This window comes from Folsomia candida, unplaced genomic scaffold, assembly GCF_002217175.1.
Source record: "Folsomia candida strain VU population unplaced genomic scaffold, ASM221717v1 Fcan01_Sc001, whole genome shotgun sequence".
Lineage (NCBI taxonomy): Eukaryota > Metazoa > Arthropoda > Collembola > Entomobryomorpha > Isotomidae > Folsomia > Folsomia candida.
The window spans coordinates 25,282,673-25,299,415 of record NW_019091193.1 but is presented as its reverse complement, the minus strand read 5'-3'; the positions used below and the strand labels follow the sequence as shown (position 1 = coordinate 25,299,415).

At 43.4% G+C, this 16,743-nt stretch overlaps 2 protein-coding genes across 3 annotated transcripts; one reads left to right on the top strand and one right to left on the bottom strand.

Annotated features, from left to right (window-relative positions):
* Positions 1–47: 47 nt before the first annotated feature.
* On the bottom strand, positions 48–8,390 carry LOC110859325 (protein virilizer homolog). Of its 2 annotated transcripts, none has more exons than XM_035853967.1 (21): positions 8,035–8,390; positions 7,832–7,941; positions 7,586–7,727; positions 7,298–7,502; positions 6,817–7,188; positions 6,458–6,735; positions 6,160–6,379; positions 5,742–6,104; positions 5,301–5,648; positions 4,916–5,184; positions 4,507–4,833; positions 4,181–4,430; positions 3,769–4,056; positions 3,461–3,680; positions 3,164–3,344; positions 2,827–3,078; positions 2,549–2,743; positions 2,156–2,430; positions 1,901–2,042; positions 673–1,835; positions 48–580 (listed from the first exon to the last, which is right to left on the bottom strand). In XM_035853967.1, exons 1-21 carry the CDS (start codon positions 8,095–8,097, stop codon positions 184–186), a joined length of 6,060 nt encoding a protein of 2,019 aa, XP_035709860.1. In that variant the 5' UTR covers positions 8,098–8,390; the 3' UTR covers positions 48–183. The 2 variants fall into 2 exon arrangements, with proteins under 2 accessions (XP_035709860.1, XP_021963949.2); XM_022108257.2 differs by having other exon boundaries at positions 6,817–7,191; positions 8,035–8,389.
* A 1,196-nt stretch (positions 8,391–9,586) lies between these two features.
* Positions 9,587–16,729, top strand: LOC110845302 (sodium-dependent neutral amino acid transporter B(0)AT3). The gene is made up of 24 exons (XM_022091703.2): positions 9,587–10,595; positions 10,698–10,842; positions 10,984–11,170; positions 11,240–11,295; positions 11,386–11,425; positions 11,684–11,799; positions 11,873–11,928; positions 12,008–12,059; positions 12,135–12,209; positions 12,273–12,385; positions 12,461–12,509; positions 12,562–12,672; positions 12,760–12,796; positions 12,864–12,963; positions 13,040–13,104; positions 13,176–13,375; positions 13,456–13,540; positions 13,602–13,639; positions 13,739–13,817; positions 13,914–14,073; positions 14,146–14,276; positions 14,357–14,489; positions 14,568–14,617; positions 14,718–16,729. The coding sequence occupies exons 1-24, from the start codon at positions 10,552–10,554 to the stop codon at positions 14,876–14,878; spliced, it is 2,283 nt and encodes a 760-aa protein (XP_021947395.1). The 5' UTR covers positions 9,587–10,551; the 3' UTR covers positions 14,879–16,729.
* Positions 16,730–16,743: the final 14 nt, after the last annotated feature.

Here is a 16,743-nt window from a genome sequence, read left to right as displayed (position 1 = left end):
ACTGCTGGGGTCAAACCAGTTCCCAATAATTGCATGTAACATGTCAATCATGATAACAACTTGGTTTAATTGGCAATAAAACGTCGTATAATAATATGGTACTTATAATGGTACAAACAATCGACGACACATTAAAAAGAATACAGTTAAAAGAAAATAAACTTTGAGATACATCACATCTCGTCATCGGTTGTTGTTATTGAAGGTCTTTGAGCTTGTCCTATCTCTCCATCGAGGAGAGTAATTTTGTGCAGAGGAGCCACCTGAATTATTTTGCCTCCCTTGTTCTCGGTAACCACCACCACCGGTACCGCTAGTGGAGGAAGAACGCTGCTGTTGCTGCTGCTGTGGGTATGGCTGAGAACGAGGAGAGGAAATGCTGCTGCTCGTCCTCGATCCAACGCCAACGGGGGAAGAGCGATATTTATCATCGTAATTGATCGACCGAATGTTGCCACCAACACCACTCCTATCATAACTTTGCTGAGGTAATGATGATGAGGAAGAGGAGGAGTTGCGGGAATCTGCCGTCCATCTGTCACTATTCGGGGTGGAAAATATCCGTCCACCTCGCACAACCCTGGAAGTCGCAATCAAGAACGAGAGTTATTATAACGACCTTCATCAGTCAAATTTTAAAAAGTTGCGGTATATGGCAAACAAATGGGTTACCTCGCAGATGGTGTGGAAGATTCATGTCTTTTATTATTACTGCCGTGAAAGAAATTTCCACCCTGTGTTACACCTGACCTCCCAACATTCGCCACATTTCGTCTCCTGTCTTGCCCAAAAGTGTTCATCATTCCTCCTCCTCCCACGCTTCCACCACCGCGGTTTCCTCCACGACCTCGAGAGTTGTATGAATCTCCTCCACTAATCGAATTGGAGCCGCCCTCCATGGCCACAAAGTCGTCGACATGCAGGGATGGTGGTCTCGAGGTGTTTGGTGGACGGGATCGAAATGGGTCGTAATTTCTTCCCCCGGACGACATCATTCCGCGAGAAAACATTCCCCGACCACCTCGCATCGAGTTGGAAAAGTTTGATCGTCGATGTAGTAAATTTAAAGCGTGCATGTGGGTTGGTCTTCGGCCATGGTGGTTGCCTCCTCTGAAGCCTTGGTGTGGGCTTCCATTTTTTACTACGGCAGAGGCTGACTCTGACGATTGCAGATCCGATGATTTGGCAATGTTTTGTATTTCTCGTGATATATCGAATCCATTGAGGTGGGATTTTGAAACTTCTTCCAAATCACAAGCCATCAGATCTGCTTCTTCGTTGTCACAATCCACCTCAAAAGCCGGGGGAACAGATGTCAGCCAGAAGATAGGAAGGTTGTCATTGTTACAACCACCAAGTCTGTCAACCAAGACATACACTGGTCTGATATTAAATAACTCGGACAACCCCTCGGGACACTGTAAATTGTAGTCACATGCTGTCTCCTCACTGGGTGGCATTGATGGTGATGAGTTTTCAGTCAGCTGAGAAATCAATTGATCTATAATTTGCAGTGCAGACTCCAAGTCCGCAGATTCCAAACTGCTCGAGTTTTGCTGACTCTCTCTAAATAATCGTAACTGTTCCTCAAACATTTTTTTCAACTGGTACAAGGAATGGTTTCCGCCCGGACTCCTCATCGCCGCAGCAACACCTTCGTCCATGGGCTTTTCCCTTTCTTTGTCATCATTGACGATCGCATCGTCGGACTTGGCATCATTGGGGGGGTCAGAGGACGCGGTGTCGGAAGACTCTAATGTCCAGTTAAAAAGGGCCTGGAGATCCTTTTTGGCAGTCTTACTTCGGCGAAGAGGAAAGCTCCCAATTTGCTGGGTCTACACAGAGTACACAGTACTTATTAATATAGTTAGTTTAAAAATACAAAGTCTGCCAATCTCACCCTTGACGTGGTGATCGATTTGATAAAGTCCAAATAGGACATTATGCAAGGAAGAGACGACTCAAAACTCTCAAAGTTGTTGATAAAAGGCAAGACAGACAGGGCGACCTTCTCCAGAATGGCGTGATGCTTGGCGAAATTCCTACACAATAAAGTCATATTTGCATGTTAGTATATATCTCATGAGTCATATGACGAGCAAACCACCGCAATATGCGATTAATTAGATTTTTAAGGATCGAGTGTCGTGCTTACATTGAGATGACACTGAATCCATAATCAGTTTCCGCAATTATTTCCAGGGTTCTCAGTGCCCCTTCTAAAACTTGCATCGTTGGGGACTTAGATTCGGAGGCCAAATAGGAGACAAGGGCCGAAGTCATTGAGAACAAGTGTTCCTTCAGAGGCAAGGAACATGCGAGGACAAACTCGGGTTCAAACGCTTTACTCCGCTTCCCAAACATGGGAACCAGCATATTGATTTCAACGTCACATAACGATTGGAAAATGGTAACCACGTTGTCTTGAGCCTAAATGAGGGACATGAGATAAAGCGAATATAAGGTCTATGTAATAAACAACTCCTTTAAGAGAGAATATTCAATCATCGTTAGAATGAGTCGTTAGAGAATCATCGTTATAGCAAACCTGTATGTGAGAGCTGGACAGGCCAGTGGGCGGACAAGCCAAGAGGATCGAGCACATGAAGCTGAGAACGTCGCAATATTTCTCATCCATCTTGACCGTCCCTTTCAAAACGTGCATCACTCCACATTTTATAACCGGACAGTTGTTCATCAAGGAGGCCAAGAACCCCAGCACTCTGGCTGTGTGTGACGAATACTGTGTACAAACAATTTCATCATTCTAGTTGTATTTCTTAACATATTTGGCCAACATTTTCAACGGGTTAATAAATCGCGTACCTGTCTCTCATCCGCTGTTTTTGCCGTGTCCACCCAAGCTTTGATAAAGGATGAGGATTGGGTAACAGTTGGTTGTGACTCTGAAGGCGGCTGTGTATCAGACTCGGCGTCCAATGAGGTTAGGTAGGTGTCGAGAATGGCACGACACACCACCAGACAGGTCGAAACAGAGAGATCCGCCAATTGAATGCACACACGTTTCAATAGGTGGAGCAATCGGGGATTAGTAGATGTGCAGAGAATTCCAATCATCTACAAATTTTCGCAAGAAATTTCCTATTTATGGAGTTGCCAATTTATACAACCTATCAGCAGTGAGTAGCACATAGTTACATACTTCGTGCATTTGCGAGGACAGTCCATGAATATAAGCACTCCAAAGTCGTCTCAGCCGGATTGCCTCCTCGCAAGTCTCATCAGTCAAATCAGTCTTTGAAGCAATAGGCAGTGGCAAAGGTAACAATTCACTGAACAAGGTCAACCCAGCTTGGAAATTGGAAGGTTCCTCCAATGTGAATCTGTCAAACAAGACAAATCACCCACCATGTCAGTTCCGTTCTTTACAGTCACTCAGCTATGTTATTTATAATAATTATGCTCATTCAGAAAATATGAATATACAACTACGGTATACTTTATTATCTCTGAAACCACAGCTGTCCACGTGCTTTTGTTGAGTTCGTCCTCAGTTTCTGGCCCTAGTTTCACGGCTGGGATGGTAAAGGCAAGAAGAATTCCAACAACATCGCTCGCAACCTCTTGTGATTTTGCATAGCCAATGGCAGTTGCAGGGAAAAAACTCATGAGTCGATTTATCTGCAAAAGGACCGAGACTGCAGTCGTGTCACGATACTCTGCAAGCAGCACAAACAAATTGTAGCAAATAATACAATATACAAAAATAGATCATTATTGTTGTTTTTAACGTGACTCCCGGATCACCTGTTTTTCGAACTTGCACAACTTGTGTGATACACTTTCTGAGAACTTTTACAACCGGTAGCAACAATCCGAGCAGAGCATCACCAATTGAGCTGACAAAGACGTGCGAGTTGATCACGGGCTGTCTAAATTCGTCCGCAATCTTTTGAAGAATCCCAATTATTGCAGGCAATAAATCATTGCAGTGAATTTTCGCAATTGCCAAGTCATGTTTCAATACTCGAATCCGAAGTTCATCCGTTTGAAATACCAATGCTCGAGTTAGGTCATTGTCATCGTTCCCATTTACTATTTTACAAAATCAAGTGGTATTTATGTAGCTGCAGTGGTCATGTCCATTAACTTAAGTTTTCAATAATCTATCATAACTAATAAGTTGGTAGTTTTTTTGTTCGTAGTACGAACTTCGTACCCAAATGTAACATGATCCGGAAGCACGTCGTGATGTCTCCAGGAAATCCCCAATTACAGCCAGCATTTCGGGACTGTAAAAGATTTGTCTTGTAACTTTTTACTATTTCGCACAAAGCATCTAGTCCGTCCAGCGTGAATACGACAGGGTTTAGAATTGGTTTTAAAAATGGAAGATTCTTTGACAACTTTTTTCCTTCGCCACCAATTTCATTCGATATATTCATAAACCGCAGGATTTTCGGACCATGCTAGATTCAAACATTTTGAAATATTACCATTATTTATTTCTGACAATTGCATTGTGTATATGTGAAGTATGTATACCTTTCTTAGGAATTCAACAGAATCATTCGATCTCAAGAAGAAATCGACTATTTCAATAGCATAACCACGACGAACTTCTAATTCTGAGCTGAGCCGTTGCTGTTGTTGTTGTTGGTCTTCATCAGGCTCAGATTCCGATTCTGGCGGCCAGACAGAGTTTAGTAAAGGTAAAATAAAATTCCCCTGGGACAAAGTCTTGATAATTGCGTCACGTCCAACGGATGTCGTCAAAAATGACACGGCAGTCTGCAAATGTTGCAAGTCTCTACTCTCCGTGAATACACCACTGTTGGAAGATGTCGACAAGGTATCGACACATTGCATCACCTAAAATAACAGGAAACAATCTTATACGAGGGCAGGACAGTGTAAATATGATGAGAGGGCTCTGCTGACATGAGTTGCATACCTCCATGCAGTGTGCAATCAAACATCCTGTGCTTGCTGCGTCATCATCCAACTGAAGTAAGCTTTTCACGAGGATTGTTGTAAAGGAGGCTTCGTTGGAAAGATAAACAAGTCCAACCTCCCAGCCAAGCAGAATGGTGAGGAGTTCAGTGATAGGGTGGATTGCGTTTGATGTCACTTCTTCTTCCTTTGCGTTGATGAGAACTGTCGCCATTTGTAGAAATCGCATTTCTTTCAGCATTCGGACGAATGATACTTTGGGGTCATGTCCTGTTACGATATGTAGTAATTATAATACGTCATTAATCAGTAAAAGTCGTGATATTAACCGACATCTTGGAACTCTAAGAGTGCACTCTCAAGAAATTTCGTTATTTCGTATTTACCTGATGAGCTCATTGCGGCAAGGTCAACAACCGCTTTGGCAGGAAGCACTTTGCTGGGGAGTGAAAAGTATTCAGTGATGTGAGTCGCCGTGGCGCGCAAGTCTTGCAAGACGTCTAATTCATCTGGCTGTTGCCGACTTTCCGAGTCAGTGCCAGAAGAGTAGGAGTTGCTGGCCAGCAAACTCACGAACGTTTGCAAATTTCCGAGCCCCTCCATTAGCCGGAGCTTATTTAAAAGGGATCTCAACGAAAAGGACATTCTGGTTGAGAATGACGAATCCAGCGAGTATTCGATGAGGCGTTGATAACATGAAGTCGAAGTTGTAATGGACGTGAAAGCATCAAATCCTAGGCAGAAAGTATAGAAATGAAATTTCAATCAACAAGTAAACCTTAGTCACATATTGTATTATTATTTTATGCATGTAGCAAAGGAATTACCACATTTGCAGGAAATTGTGGAATCCAAGGATCGAAGAATGAGTAATTTACACGAGTTGCTCATATGAGGAGTCATTAGCAAGTCCAACAAGTGATGCTGGACAGACGTGTCCTGGCGTTGGGCTGCTGGAATACGGCCTTGCTCGTCCTCATCATCTTGATTGAGGTCTTGTATGACTGGCGAATGCGAGAGTTTAGTGGAGACAAGGACATTGGACAGTTCGCCCTCGATGTTGGCCACGCATTCCACTAATTTGATACCCACCTTCAAGTGTCGAATTTTGAATGCGAGTGATGGCTGCTCCATGGCTAGTTTTATGTTGGTCCCAATATCGACCCAAAACATGAGTGTAGATTCTAAATCTACAATTTAAATATAATCGCTTTTTCAATTGCATTTCAAGAATGGAATGTGTACCATTTTGACTAGGAGACCTAGCCTGATGTCCATGATGTAAAGAAATAAATGAGAAGGCCGATGGGATGAATGGCAACAGCTTTTCCATATCTTCCACCCAACGTTCTGACAAACTTGAGTTGTACTGATCTTGTGACCACGTTCGACATTTTTTTAACAACAAGGCCAAACATTCCTCCAGTGTTTTCTCCACCGGTAACCCAACACTTAAAAAGGTGTTCTAGAAATAATGTGTACGAACATGATAAACTAGCGTGAACATTACACATAAGTTTCTAAAAATATATAAAGGGCAAACCTTGAGAGGTAATACTTCAAATGAGTCTGAGAATGGGTTAAAAGGTCGACTGAATTTATGTGCCCAGTTCTCCTCCCACTCTCGGTAGTCGTACTCTGGGAAATCAATCTCTTCGTCGGAGATGATCTCCTCAAAGCCAGGCTCCGAAGATTCATCCATAAATGAGTCCTCCATATCACTCGTCGGCTCCTGAGGCGATGAAATTGGTTCCACTTCCTCAATTAGAGGGTCAATGTAAACAGTTTTCTGTGCAACCTCTTGGCTGTCTGATTGGCAAACTTTACCACAAAAATATACGGTAAGCTACACATGAATGAGAACTAGCTATATGTAAAACTCGTATTAGAAAGCTACGTTACCCTCTTCGTCTTCGTCCGCCTCTTCCACTTCCTCCTGGTCATTGTCTGATGGGAAGACCTCCCCATCTGATATTTCCTCAGTATCCATTGCTTCTGGAATCAAGTCTACACTCTTATTCGTCTCTGTGACCTCCGTATCCGACATGTCAGACTCGTTATTATTGTTCTCTGAAATTGCTTCGCTTTCCGGAATCAATTCTTCCTGCTCATCCGCCTCCTCCACTCTTCCACATTCTTCTTCTGCAGACGCCGTTTGAACAGCGTCATAGTTCACCCGAGTGGTTATTGTAGGAATTGCATGAGAAGCAATGGGTGGCGACTCAGCTTCTATGGGGATCGGAGCAACAGGCATCACGTCGACCGTGGGAGTTTCTTCTAGAAGTAAATTGTAATTTGTATTTTTATATTATCATAATTTTTCGCCACTCAGACCAACCCAATTCCAACCAAACACTACTACTTTCGTATTGTGCGTTCGTACCATTACATTCTATCCTGACTTGTTCCAAAGATTCAGTAACGGGTGAGGGGGGAGAACTGTTTGAAATACACGACTTGGGAGACAGAACAGTCTCTTTCTTGGGTACTTCCACTTCCCGAATGTGCACCTTGTCCACCGAGTGTCCATAAACGGCAAGGGTGACTGTAGAGTATATACCTCGCACGAGTAATCCGTCCGTAATTATCTGCAAGAAATAATGTCATAACAGAGCTCCATTTATAATATTCAGTGCTTGTCATATTTAAGTCTTAAAAGTCGCCAACTCACGTCGTCCGATGGATCACAAATCAGCTGAATATGGGCTTTGTCATTAAAGTCGAAGCGTTGCAAAAGTTCGAACGTAGTTTTTGAAGGAACTTGAAGATCATTATAGTAAAAGTCAACTTCAAATTCGGATGGATTTGTGGCTCTACAATCCGCCACAGAAAAATTAGAATCAGTTTACGTTGCATTAGACCCAGATAAATAAATAAAATCCTAAATCAATGCATAATTTCAAATTTCGTAATCTACCCGAGTTGAAATGCCCCCGTGGATAAGTCCACCGTTGCACCAAGGGGAATTACACGAATCTCCGTCACTTTAACTGGTTGCTTCAGTTGAATCAAGTCGGCAGTAAGTTCCTGTAAATCACAATTACAAATTATGATTAACGTTAGAGCTATGAAAGTCTTGCAAAATTTGTAGAATAAATACACATGTTACTGATTTATTACTGTGTTTTCATGAAAAAATGTGCCAAAGAACAGCAGCCGCACTTCCTGACTTGTTTCTGTCATGATAAATTCGTCGGATTCAAAGTCAAGTCAGTCGAAACTAATACCGCAGTAAATAATATTTACTAAAATAGTATGCAGGATTAGATAAGTCGTGGATTCATCGAAGTGCGTCTTTCATGTAGGTTTCTTTCAACAAAAATTTGGTTAATCTGTCCAACGTCAACAGCTAAATAGCTAATAATTGCTATGCTTCGTAATTATTTTATTTATTAAATGACAAGTAACTGGGAATTAATATTCGCATTTGAAGTTATTATTATAAATCTGTCGACTGGATTCGTAGCAGGAGCAGAGCAGAGCGAGCCGTCTCAAACCCGAGTGCCCGGTGGGGAAAGGTGAGATCCTGTCAAGTTGCATACTTTCTCCCAGTCGGTCCATCTCCTTACCTGGGTGGTAAAGTGGCTGACTGGTTACTTGACCTAGTGGGTAGGTGATAAGAGGGCGATAAGACCGTGAATAGATGACATCCATGCACTTTCCCCTCTTGAAGAAACACACATCACCATCATCCTAAGCTCGACAAGCCCTTCTGGGGTAAGGTCGGACTGCTTTGAGATTAGCAAATGCAGATTTACGATAAAGCTAGCCCAGCAGCGAGTGACATTCCCATCGTTGAACCATTTACACCATAATTTCTACCTACTTCCTCCTCCAGAAGGCAGAAGGACACATAAAGAAAATGATAAGCCATCAAAATGACATTTGTGTACAGAGCTGGCAATTAAGTATCAAAATGGAAAAATGAGACTAAAGTTTATCAAAGTTCGGATTGGATGTGTCCACCTCCTGTCTCGCTCAATCGTCATCCATGCCTTTTCATTCTTATCCGCCTTCGTCTTGTTCGTTCCGGTTGTGGTGGCTGGTGAAGAGAAAAAAGTAGCAACAATAGCAGTATTCGTGGTGGCGTTCTGTATTTATAGACTGTTGCTTCCACACACGGGCCATGCAATCACATTTGCAAATCATGCCATGTCACAATAATATCAGGTCAAGCCGACCCACCAATTTCCGTCAGGAGGAATCGATTTTGATTTATCCTCCTCCTCCTGCTCATGCATTACTTAGTACTTAGCTGCCCTTTTCTTCCGTTATTAGCAGAAACTATTTCACGATTACTATTTATGGCGTCCATCCGTCCATCCATTATGAGATGGGGGATAAAAGCAATCAATGAGAGGAGTGCGTGCTGCTGAGTAGCTCTGCATTTCTCCAGCACGGGGTCGGACGGATGGATGGAGAAAGAAGAGCTAGCTAGCTCTCCTATACGAACGTACGTACGTCCATCACCACGTAACCCACCTTCATGTTTGCCCACCCACCACGTCAATTTACTCCAAAATAACCACCAGCATTCCGAGTTGATGTTCGTCCGAGTGACGCCAAGTCTGGAGCGTCCTCCTTTCTCTGGAGGAGTGAGCGTGGATGGGGGCCTATAGACTCTGGTTGGGAGAAAGCGGAGAGAGAGAGAGGTTGGGTCAGACTCAGCCACAGAGGAGAAAGTGGCTGGAGAAAGCAGACAGAAAACGGAGTGAAATCACATTTTGGAGCCATAGAAGCACTTTACAGGCTGCCTCCCGACTTTCACTTTCTCTCCTCCTCGTCCTCCCATCATCAGTCGTCCTCCTCTCCAGGTTTAGAACACGCCGACCTCTCACCCACCCTGGCACCACCCCTTTTTGATCACCCCTTTCTTCACAACCACCACTACTTTCCTCTCTAATTGCATTTACTGGCAAAGGACGAGGGAGTCAAACTCTTTCTACTTTCACCCGTTTCACACCATGCACTACACAATATTCTAGTTGTTTGGCAATACATTTAAAATACATGTGCAGAGCAAGTTGTAGTTCAGTGACATAAACCCACATGCAGCCCAGAGTAGACGGAAACGAGGAAGCGACGAGGTACAGAGAAATGTACATGGGCTTCTACTTCATATTCAATTGAATCAAACAAGTGCCACTGATCGTGAGACGAAAATAGTCACGAGCCGACGAAAGAGGGGAATAATTGTTTCCGATCATTTTTTGATTAATTGTTCCCGAACCCGACAATAATATTCATACAACGTAAACCTAATCAAAGTACCTTACTTCGACTCTATGCAAATTACTTTCTCCTCGCAACACAAACATTAAATACACAGCAGCTGCAAACACACACATTAAAGAGTTGACGACATCACGCACACCACATGCATCGTGTATGGAATATCGTATACCACGTTTGGTCTGGAAACTGAATAATGGTCAAGTAGTGGAGGTGCATCATCATCCAAGCAAGACATAAGCTCATCGCTTGGAGACAACAGGTGTTCCCCACACCTTGGGATAATCTCCTTATCGTCCTACTAACTAACTAGCTACTGAGACCAGTAGTGAGGGAGGAGGTCATCCCAACAACCCCGACGAGAACTCCTGCTGGGCCAGACGAAACCCCTCTCTCGTCACCAAAATGGCAAACATGGCACAGCTCACGCGGCGACAGAGCTCGCGAGAGTACGTAACTCGGAACAGTCAATCAATCAATACTAATCATAATATCAACTCTCGCAATCATTGCAATTACTCTCTCTCTCTTTGTCTCTCATTCACTTTCAGGCTCTATCGTCAGAAATCTTACGATCGGATGGAACTGCGCGAAGTACGCGGACGGTTGTTGAGCAGTGACTCGGCTCCAGGGCATTCCGCCAACTATGGTGCCGTCAACCCCGGCTTCACAAAGGATGACGCCGTCACCAACTTGGTGAGTGAAGTTACTGGGACAAAGTTCAAAATTAGAGTTATTGCCGATGCGTGTACGCTGAACGGGGACTGCACTTGGATACCTGCGGAGCGGAATGGTTGTTGGAACAAATAACTGTAAGTATATTTCTATTGTTGGCAGATCTCCAAGTCTGAGCCTAGCGTGGGTGGACCCTTGGAGGAGAAGGCCAAGAGGGACACGGTGGTAACGAAGGAAGGGAAGGGAGTGACGGCAGTGGTGGCCATCGACGCAGCCTTGCCCCCTGGCGCCAAGAAGCCCCCCACCGAAGACGTATTTCAGGATGAAGGGGAGGAGCGCGAGAGTTGGGGTACGTCCTATATCTTCCAGTCTCTTCTCACTAGTTTCTTCTAATTGGGTCAACGTATGTTCTTTGCAGACTCCAAACTCACCTTCCTCCTCGCGACCATTGGCTATGCCGTGGGTCTTGGAAATGTAAGAGCTCATTGGCAAACAAAATAACGCATGACTGCGAAGTCTCCAAATTGTGAATCGCTGAACGTTCCCATGATTTAAAATTTACAGGTGTGGCGATTTCCCTATTTGGCACAGAAGAACGGGGGAGGTGCGTGACGCTATAATTATGCACTTTACATATGTGAATAACTATTAGATTTGAGACTCGGATTAAGTGTAGTATTTTATTTAGTGCGTATGCAAATTTATTACACGCAAAATAGATTTATATTTACAGTAGAAGGTAAAATTTCACACGCGACAAAATTAAGACTTATTGTATGTCCTCGTACTTGACACTGGTACAAAGTTAAACTCGCATCATGCAAATTACAAATGGTACTACACCTTTAGTCTGTTACAATAGGTGCGTTTTTAATACCCTACTTCATCATGCTGGCCATCGAGGGGATTCCCATGTTCTTCCTGGAGTTGGCCATTGGTCAGCGGTTGAGGAAGGGGGCGATTGGAGTGTGGAGTCAGGTAGCTAGTAATTGATATCCTTGTTCTTTCTTCACTTATTTGATCCTTAACTTTTTAAACCTTAAAAAAATAGGTGTCACCCTACTTGGCCGGAGTGGGCATTGCTTCTGCCGTCGTCTCCTATAACGTGTAAGAGTTCACTCGTTCATCGACAAGTTTTAACCATGTTACATTTAACCACGTTCATTCGACCATGTCCCATTTCCAGGGCGTTGTACTACAACACTATCATTAGTTGGTGTCTAATCTACTTCATGAAGGTAGGTTGGTTGGTATCGTCCCCTGCTAGCCTCGGGCTCGTATGTTTAATTATGAAGTTTGTTGTAATCTGGTAGAGTTTCCAAAGTCCTTTGCCATGGTCGGCATGCCCTCCAGCCAAGGATGGGAGTGGCATTAATCGGGAGTGTAATGTATGTTCAAAAATTAATTTTGACCCCGAAAATCTATTATCATTTCTGAACTGGTCGTTGTAGATGAGTTCACCCACGCAGTATTTCTGGTATCGAGAAACGCTGGACATTTCTCCGGACATCAACACGTCGGAAACATTTAACCTGCAAATTGCGGGATCACTCACGGCTGCGTGGTTAGTCAAGACTATGCAAATCACCCAAGCGCTAAATACATATTTAACTATTGGATCTTACAATTTGTGTTGCAGGACTCTGGTGTGGTTGTGTCTGGCAAAAGGACTCGCGTCCAGTCCAAAGGTACTAAAAGATCTTTGCAACTTCACCTTTACACTTTTCGGAATATTTGCAGTTGGTCTATGTCACTGCACTCTTTCCATACTGCGTACTCATCCTGTTCTTCTGTCGAGGAGTGACGCTGGAGGGGATGAGCGACGGCATTCTGCATCTCTTCACCCCAAAGGTAACACCACGGCCATAGCCCTGAATAGCCTGAACCACCGATTGCTATTTATATTACTGACTTTAACTTGCCTTTTGTCGTCTCCAGTGGGAAAAGCTGGCAGATCCTGTCGTATGGTTGGAAGGTCCAGTTTTGTTTCTTATCATTCTTCGTTTAATATTATCTGACCGCGTAAATGCATATTATTTTAGCTGGGACTCAAATATTCTTCTCGTTGGGTCTCGGATTCGGAGGTCTCATTGCCTTCGCGTCCTACAACCCCGTCAACAACAACTGCTGTCGAGATGCTCTGTAAGTAGGCCTTATTATTCCATTCTCCTCACATCCTGATGGCGAATAATCATGGTGTGTTGACGCGTTGTTGCAGAATTGTGAGCATGACCAACTGCATGACCTCCATGTTTGCTGGAATTGTCATATTCTCCGTGATTGGTCCGTTTTTTTTATCCATAATTGCGAGTAATCTGAATGAGAGTAATAAACGTAATATTTGTCGGTCGCAGGCTTTAAGGCGCATACGATTCACAAAGCCTGTTTGGCAAAGCAGGACAATCGGACGTTGCTCATGCTGTTCAACACCACGCAGCCAGACTACGCCCTCCCTGGGGCGGGGGAGAGCGTCTCTTACTGGGCCAACCACTCGCAACTTACCATCCCCATGCCAAACATCACCGTTTGCAATCTCCAGGATGAGTTGGACAAGGTGTGACGGACAGCCATGATAGCGAAACGACTAACTAATAAAGACTATAGTAATTAATTAATTGTTATTGCCCATTGCAGACAGCCTCCGGGCCTGGGCTGGCTTTCATCATATTCACGGACGCCATCAACCAGTTCAGCTATGCTCCCTTCTGGTCCATCCTCTGTAAGTTATTCAACCTTTAACAATTAGTGGCTGCAGACTAACCCGGGGTGTGGTTTTTAAGTTTTCTCCATGCTGTTCACCCTCGGAATCGACTCGCAGGTAATCTTTTACACTTTTTTACGTGCCGAAAACGGAACATTTAATCTCGAATAAATGAACTGCAAATATATGTACACTGTGCTTTTAAATAAAACCTAGTTTGGGACGTTGGAAGGGGTCGTCACATCCATCACGGACCTGAAGCTGTTTCCCAACATGAGGAAAGAAGTGCTCACAGGTCGGTTCACCAAAACTAATTTCAGATCTCAGGTTCTATAGTTCCGCTTCACACAAGGGAGTAAACTGCATATGAACATGAAATTGCTATTCGAAGGGATCTTGTGCGGGTCATGTTTGGGACTCTCCATGATGTTTGCACATGGGGCGGGCAATTACATCTTCATCCTGTTTGACTCCTTCAGTGGAAACGTGCCCCTGCTCATCATCGCGTTTTTCGAGGTCATTGGGGTGGCCTACATCTACGGGCTGAGCAGGTATTGCCATTAACACCGATAGACCATTAATACAATGCATTGGAAAAGTAACGTTCCTACGGATGATGACAGGTTTGCGGAGGACATTCAACTCATGACTGGCAAGAGACCGCACATTTACTGGATGATCTGTTGGAAGTACGTGTCCCCGAGTGCCATGGTCATCATACTCACCGCCAGCTGGATCAAAATCTTCACCGAGGGTGAGTCTGGGAGACCGTATATGAATAAGTATCTGTATAATTAGAGTACAATGATGCAATGAGTCATTACTGTGGCGCAGGGAGTACGTATCCGAGATGGGACGCTTCCGTTGGGGAGGCAAAGGTTGCCGAGTGGCCGACGTGGGCACTGGCCATTGCCGTCTTCCTCGTCCTTATCGCCACCATTTGGATACCACTCATTGCCATCACGAGGTACCGAACGAGGACTATTGCCAGCAACTCTATAATATGGTTTATTATCTAGTAATCATTGTGTTCTTGGGGTGTCAGGGCGCTGGGAATTCAAATAATGCCGAAGGAAGAGGCCTCATGGTTTCCAGGTAGAGAACATAGATAAACTGATGAAATTACCATAATGCTTATATGACGAAACATAGAAAGTTACACATACTGACAGCATATTTATGACTTATGATATAGCCAACGACCTGCGAGACTTTCATGGAATTGTGGCCTACGAGCCGTCCCCTCTGGAGAGGATGCTCTTCGGCTTCCGAGAGGATGGGACGGAAGGGGTCTGCTTCCCCACGAAAGTGGGCGGGGCGGAACACGAGGACGACGACGACGACCCCCTCACATAACAAACTCCGAAGTCTGTCCCCTCTCCGCATGGTGGCCCTCATAACTCCAAACTTTAAGTGGTGACGTCGCCATGATCATGATCCTCCATAGATTTCTAAAAGTGCAACGTCTCAGTACTCACTGGCGCTACTTGTTATGAACGTGATTCGCTCATTAGTTTGGACGTTACTTTCGTATTTGACCTGCTTGTGTCGATCATATCTTAAAAATTAGAGTATGATTTAATAGTAAAGGCGGAAAAGGAGAAAAGCGAGAGACAGAAAGCATTGCGCCTGCTTGCTTTCTTTTCATCAGTCCTTGAGTTCTCAGTCAGCATATATATCTCTTGAAAACAGTGTTTCCAAACACATGTATGCAATGACCCCTATTTTCAGTTAGTTTTATGCGACTTGAGAATATTTTAGATGTGGGCAAAGAATGCAACTATTTTTACGGATCGCACTTGGAGCTATACAGACGTAAATCTATAAGTAGATAGAACAACACAAAGCTGTTCATTTTATTGCATAGTCTGAAATCATTCAACTCCAAAAATCTGAAATGTCCAAGAATACCGAATACTTAGTGAGTGATCAAACACGTAGTTATTCTCAGTCTCAGTCCTACGTAGAGAGAAAATAAGTAAGAAATGAAATGAAACGAGCAACTTTAATGGGACAATATTTTCAGTGGCAGGCGAAGATGACTTCTTATCTTATATGTACACACGCAGGGGGTTGACAAAAGGTGCCAACTGAATATGAGTAGTAAGTAGTACAGATAAGTGCAGTATTAGAATTTGAATTGTGTACATACTGTCGTCGTCGACACATGTTAATTTTAAACCGTGTGCACGGCATCCCACGCCACAAGAAGGGCTGCATGTGTATGTTGGATCTATAGGGTACCCAAGAAAATAGTTACTACAGGTCAAACTGCCCCTTCCACTGCAGGCTATGAAATAATACGCCGTCGTCTTTGTCTCTTGCTGATTAAGACAAATCTTGATGTGATAGAATTCACCACAAAAACAAAATACACAAACTTTAGACAAACAACAATAATTCCTATTGCACTGAGCAGCAATTAGCAGTAGTAAAATAGTAGCAATATATAGCACCCACTACCCACCATACATAATTCATAGCACTCACTAAACAAGGCGTACATCAACCCCAGGAATGCGCCACGTGCTGCTTGCCCAAGATATCAATAAAGGAATGGGAAAGTAGGACACGGAGCTATTAGTCGAAACCCTAATTAATTGTGATGAAGTCTAGTTGGTGGTGAGGATAAAAAAGAGCGTGGAAGAAAAGTAGTAGGAAAAAGTAGATGGAAAAAGTAGTTGGAAATCTTAGCTGGTAAAAATAACAAAAGTAACAATCAAATCATCCCAAGTACCATGTAATACAGAATGACTTGTAATACACGTCACGCAGTGTAATATATAAGTGTGCCTTTGTTTTAAGGAAATGACGAGTTCAACCTTCTCATAATTACCAATTAGTTCTATATGTGATCAATAACAGGCGATTAGTATGTACCATCTAAATATTTGTTGCTTCAAGGAACTTGCTTGTCAATGATGATACCCAATAAGTTTCCGAAAAATGGTACCGAGTATCAAACATGTTTTACTTCCATTCTCGTTATTTTGCTATTATCTTAACCAAAATGTCATGTTACACAACACAATAACATGGTGCTTCTGATGATGCTCACGCATGCATAAGTAGAAAATATACACAGACATGTATTCTTCAGTCTTCATGTTGCGTTTTTGCATATTTCCTTGAGTTCTGTCTGGTGCTTTGATAAGTCGACAATGTGTGTGATAGCGGACAATAATAAATATCATAATACTGACTTGAGCCAACAAAGGAGT

What these genes read in the sequence shown, in the direction of transcription:
- LOC110859325 (XM_022108257.2), bottom strand. Translation starts at nt 8,097, where the DNA reads ATGACAGAAACAAGTCAGGAAGTGCGGCTGCTGTTCTTTGGCACATTT. An exon ending in ACGGGGGCATTTCAACTCGG is followed by an intron (nt 7,728 to 7,831) that starts GTAGATTACGAA and finishes GGCGGATTGTAG; the next exon opens with AGCCACAAATCCATCCGAAT. An exon ending in CCGGATCATGTTACATTTGG is followed by an intron (nt 4,057 to 4,180) that starts GTACGAAGTTCG and finishes TTTGTAAAATAG; the next exon opens with TAAATGGGAACGATGACAAT.
- LOC110845302 (XM_022091703.2), top strand. Translation starts at nt 10,552, where the DNA reads ATGGCAAACATGGCACAGCTCACGCGGCGACAGAGCTCGCGAGA. An exon ending in TCCTGTCGTATGGTTGGAAG is followed by an intron (nt 12,797 to 12,863) that starts GTCCAGTTTTGT and finishes ATATTATTTTAG; the next exon opens with CTGGGACTCAAATATTCTTC. An exon ending in CCACTCATTGCCATCACGAG is followed by an intron (nt 14,490 to 14,567) that starts GTACCGAACGAG and finishes TTGGGGTGTCAG; the next exon opens with GGCGCTGGGAATTCAAATAA.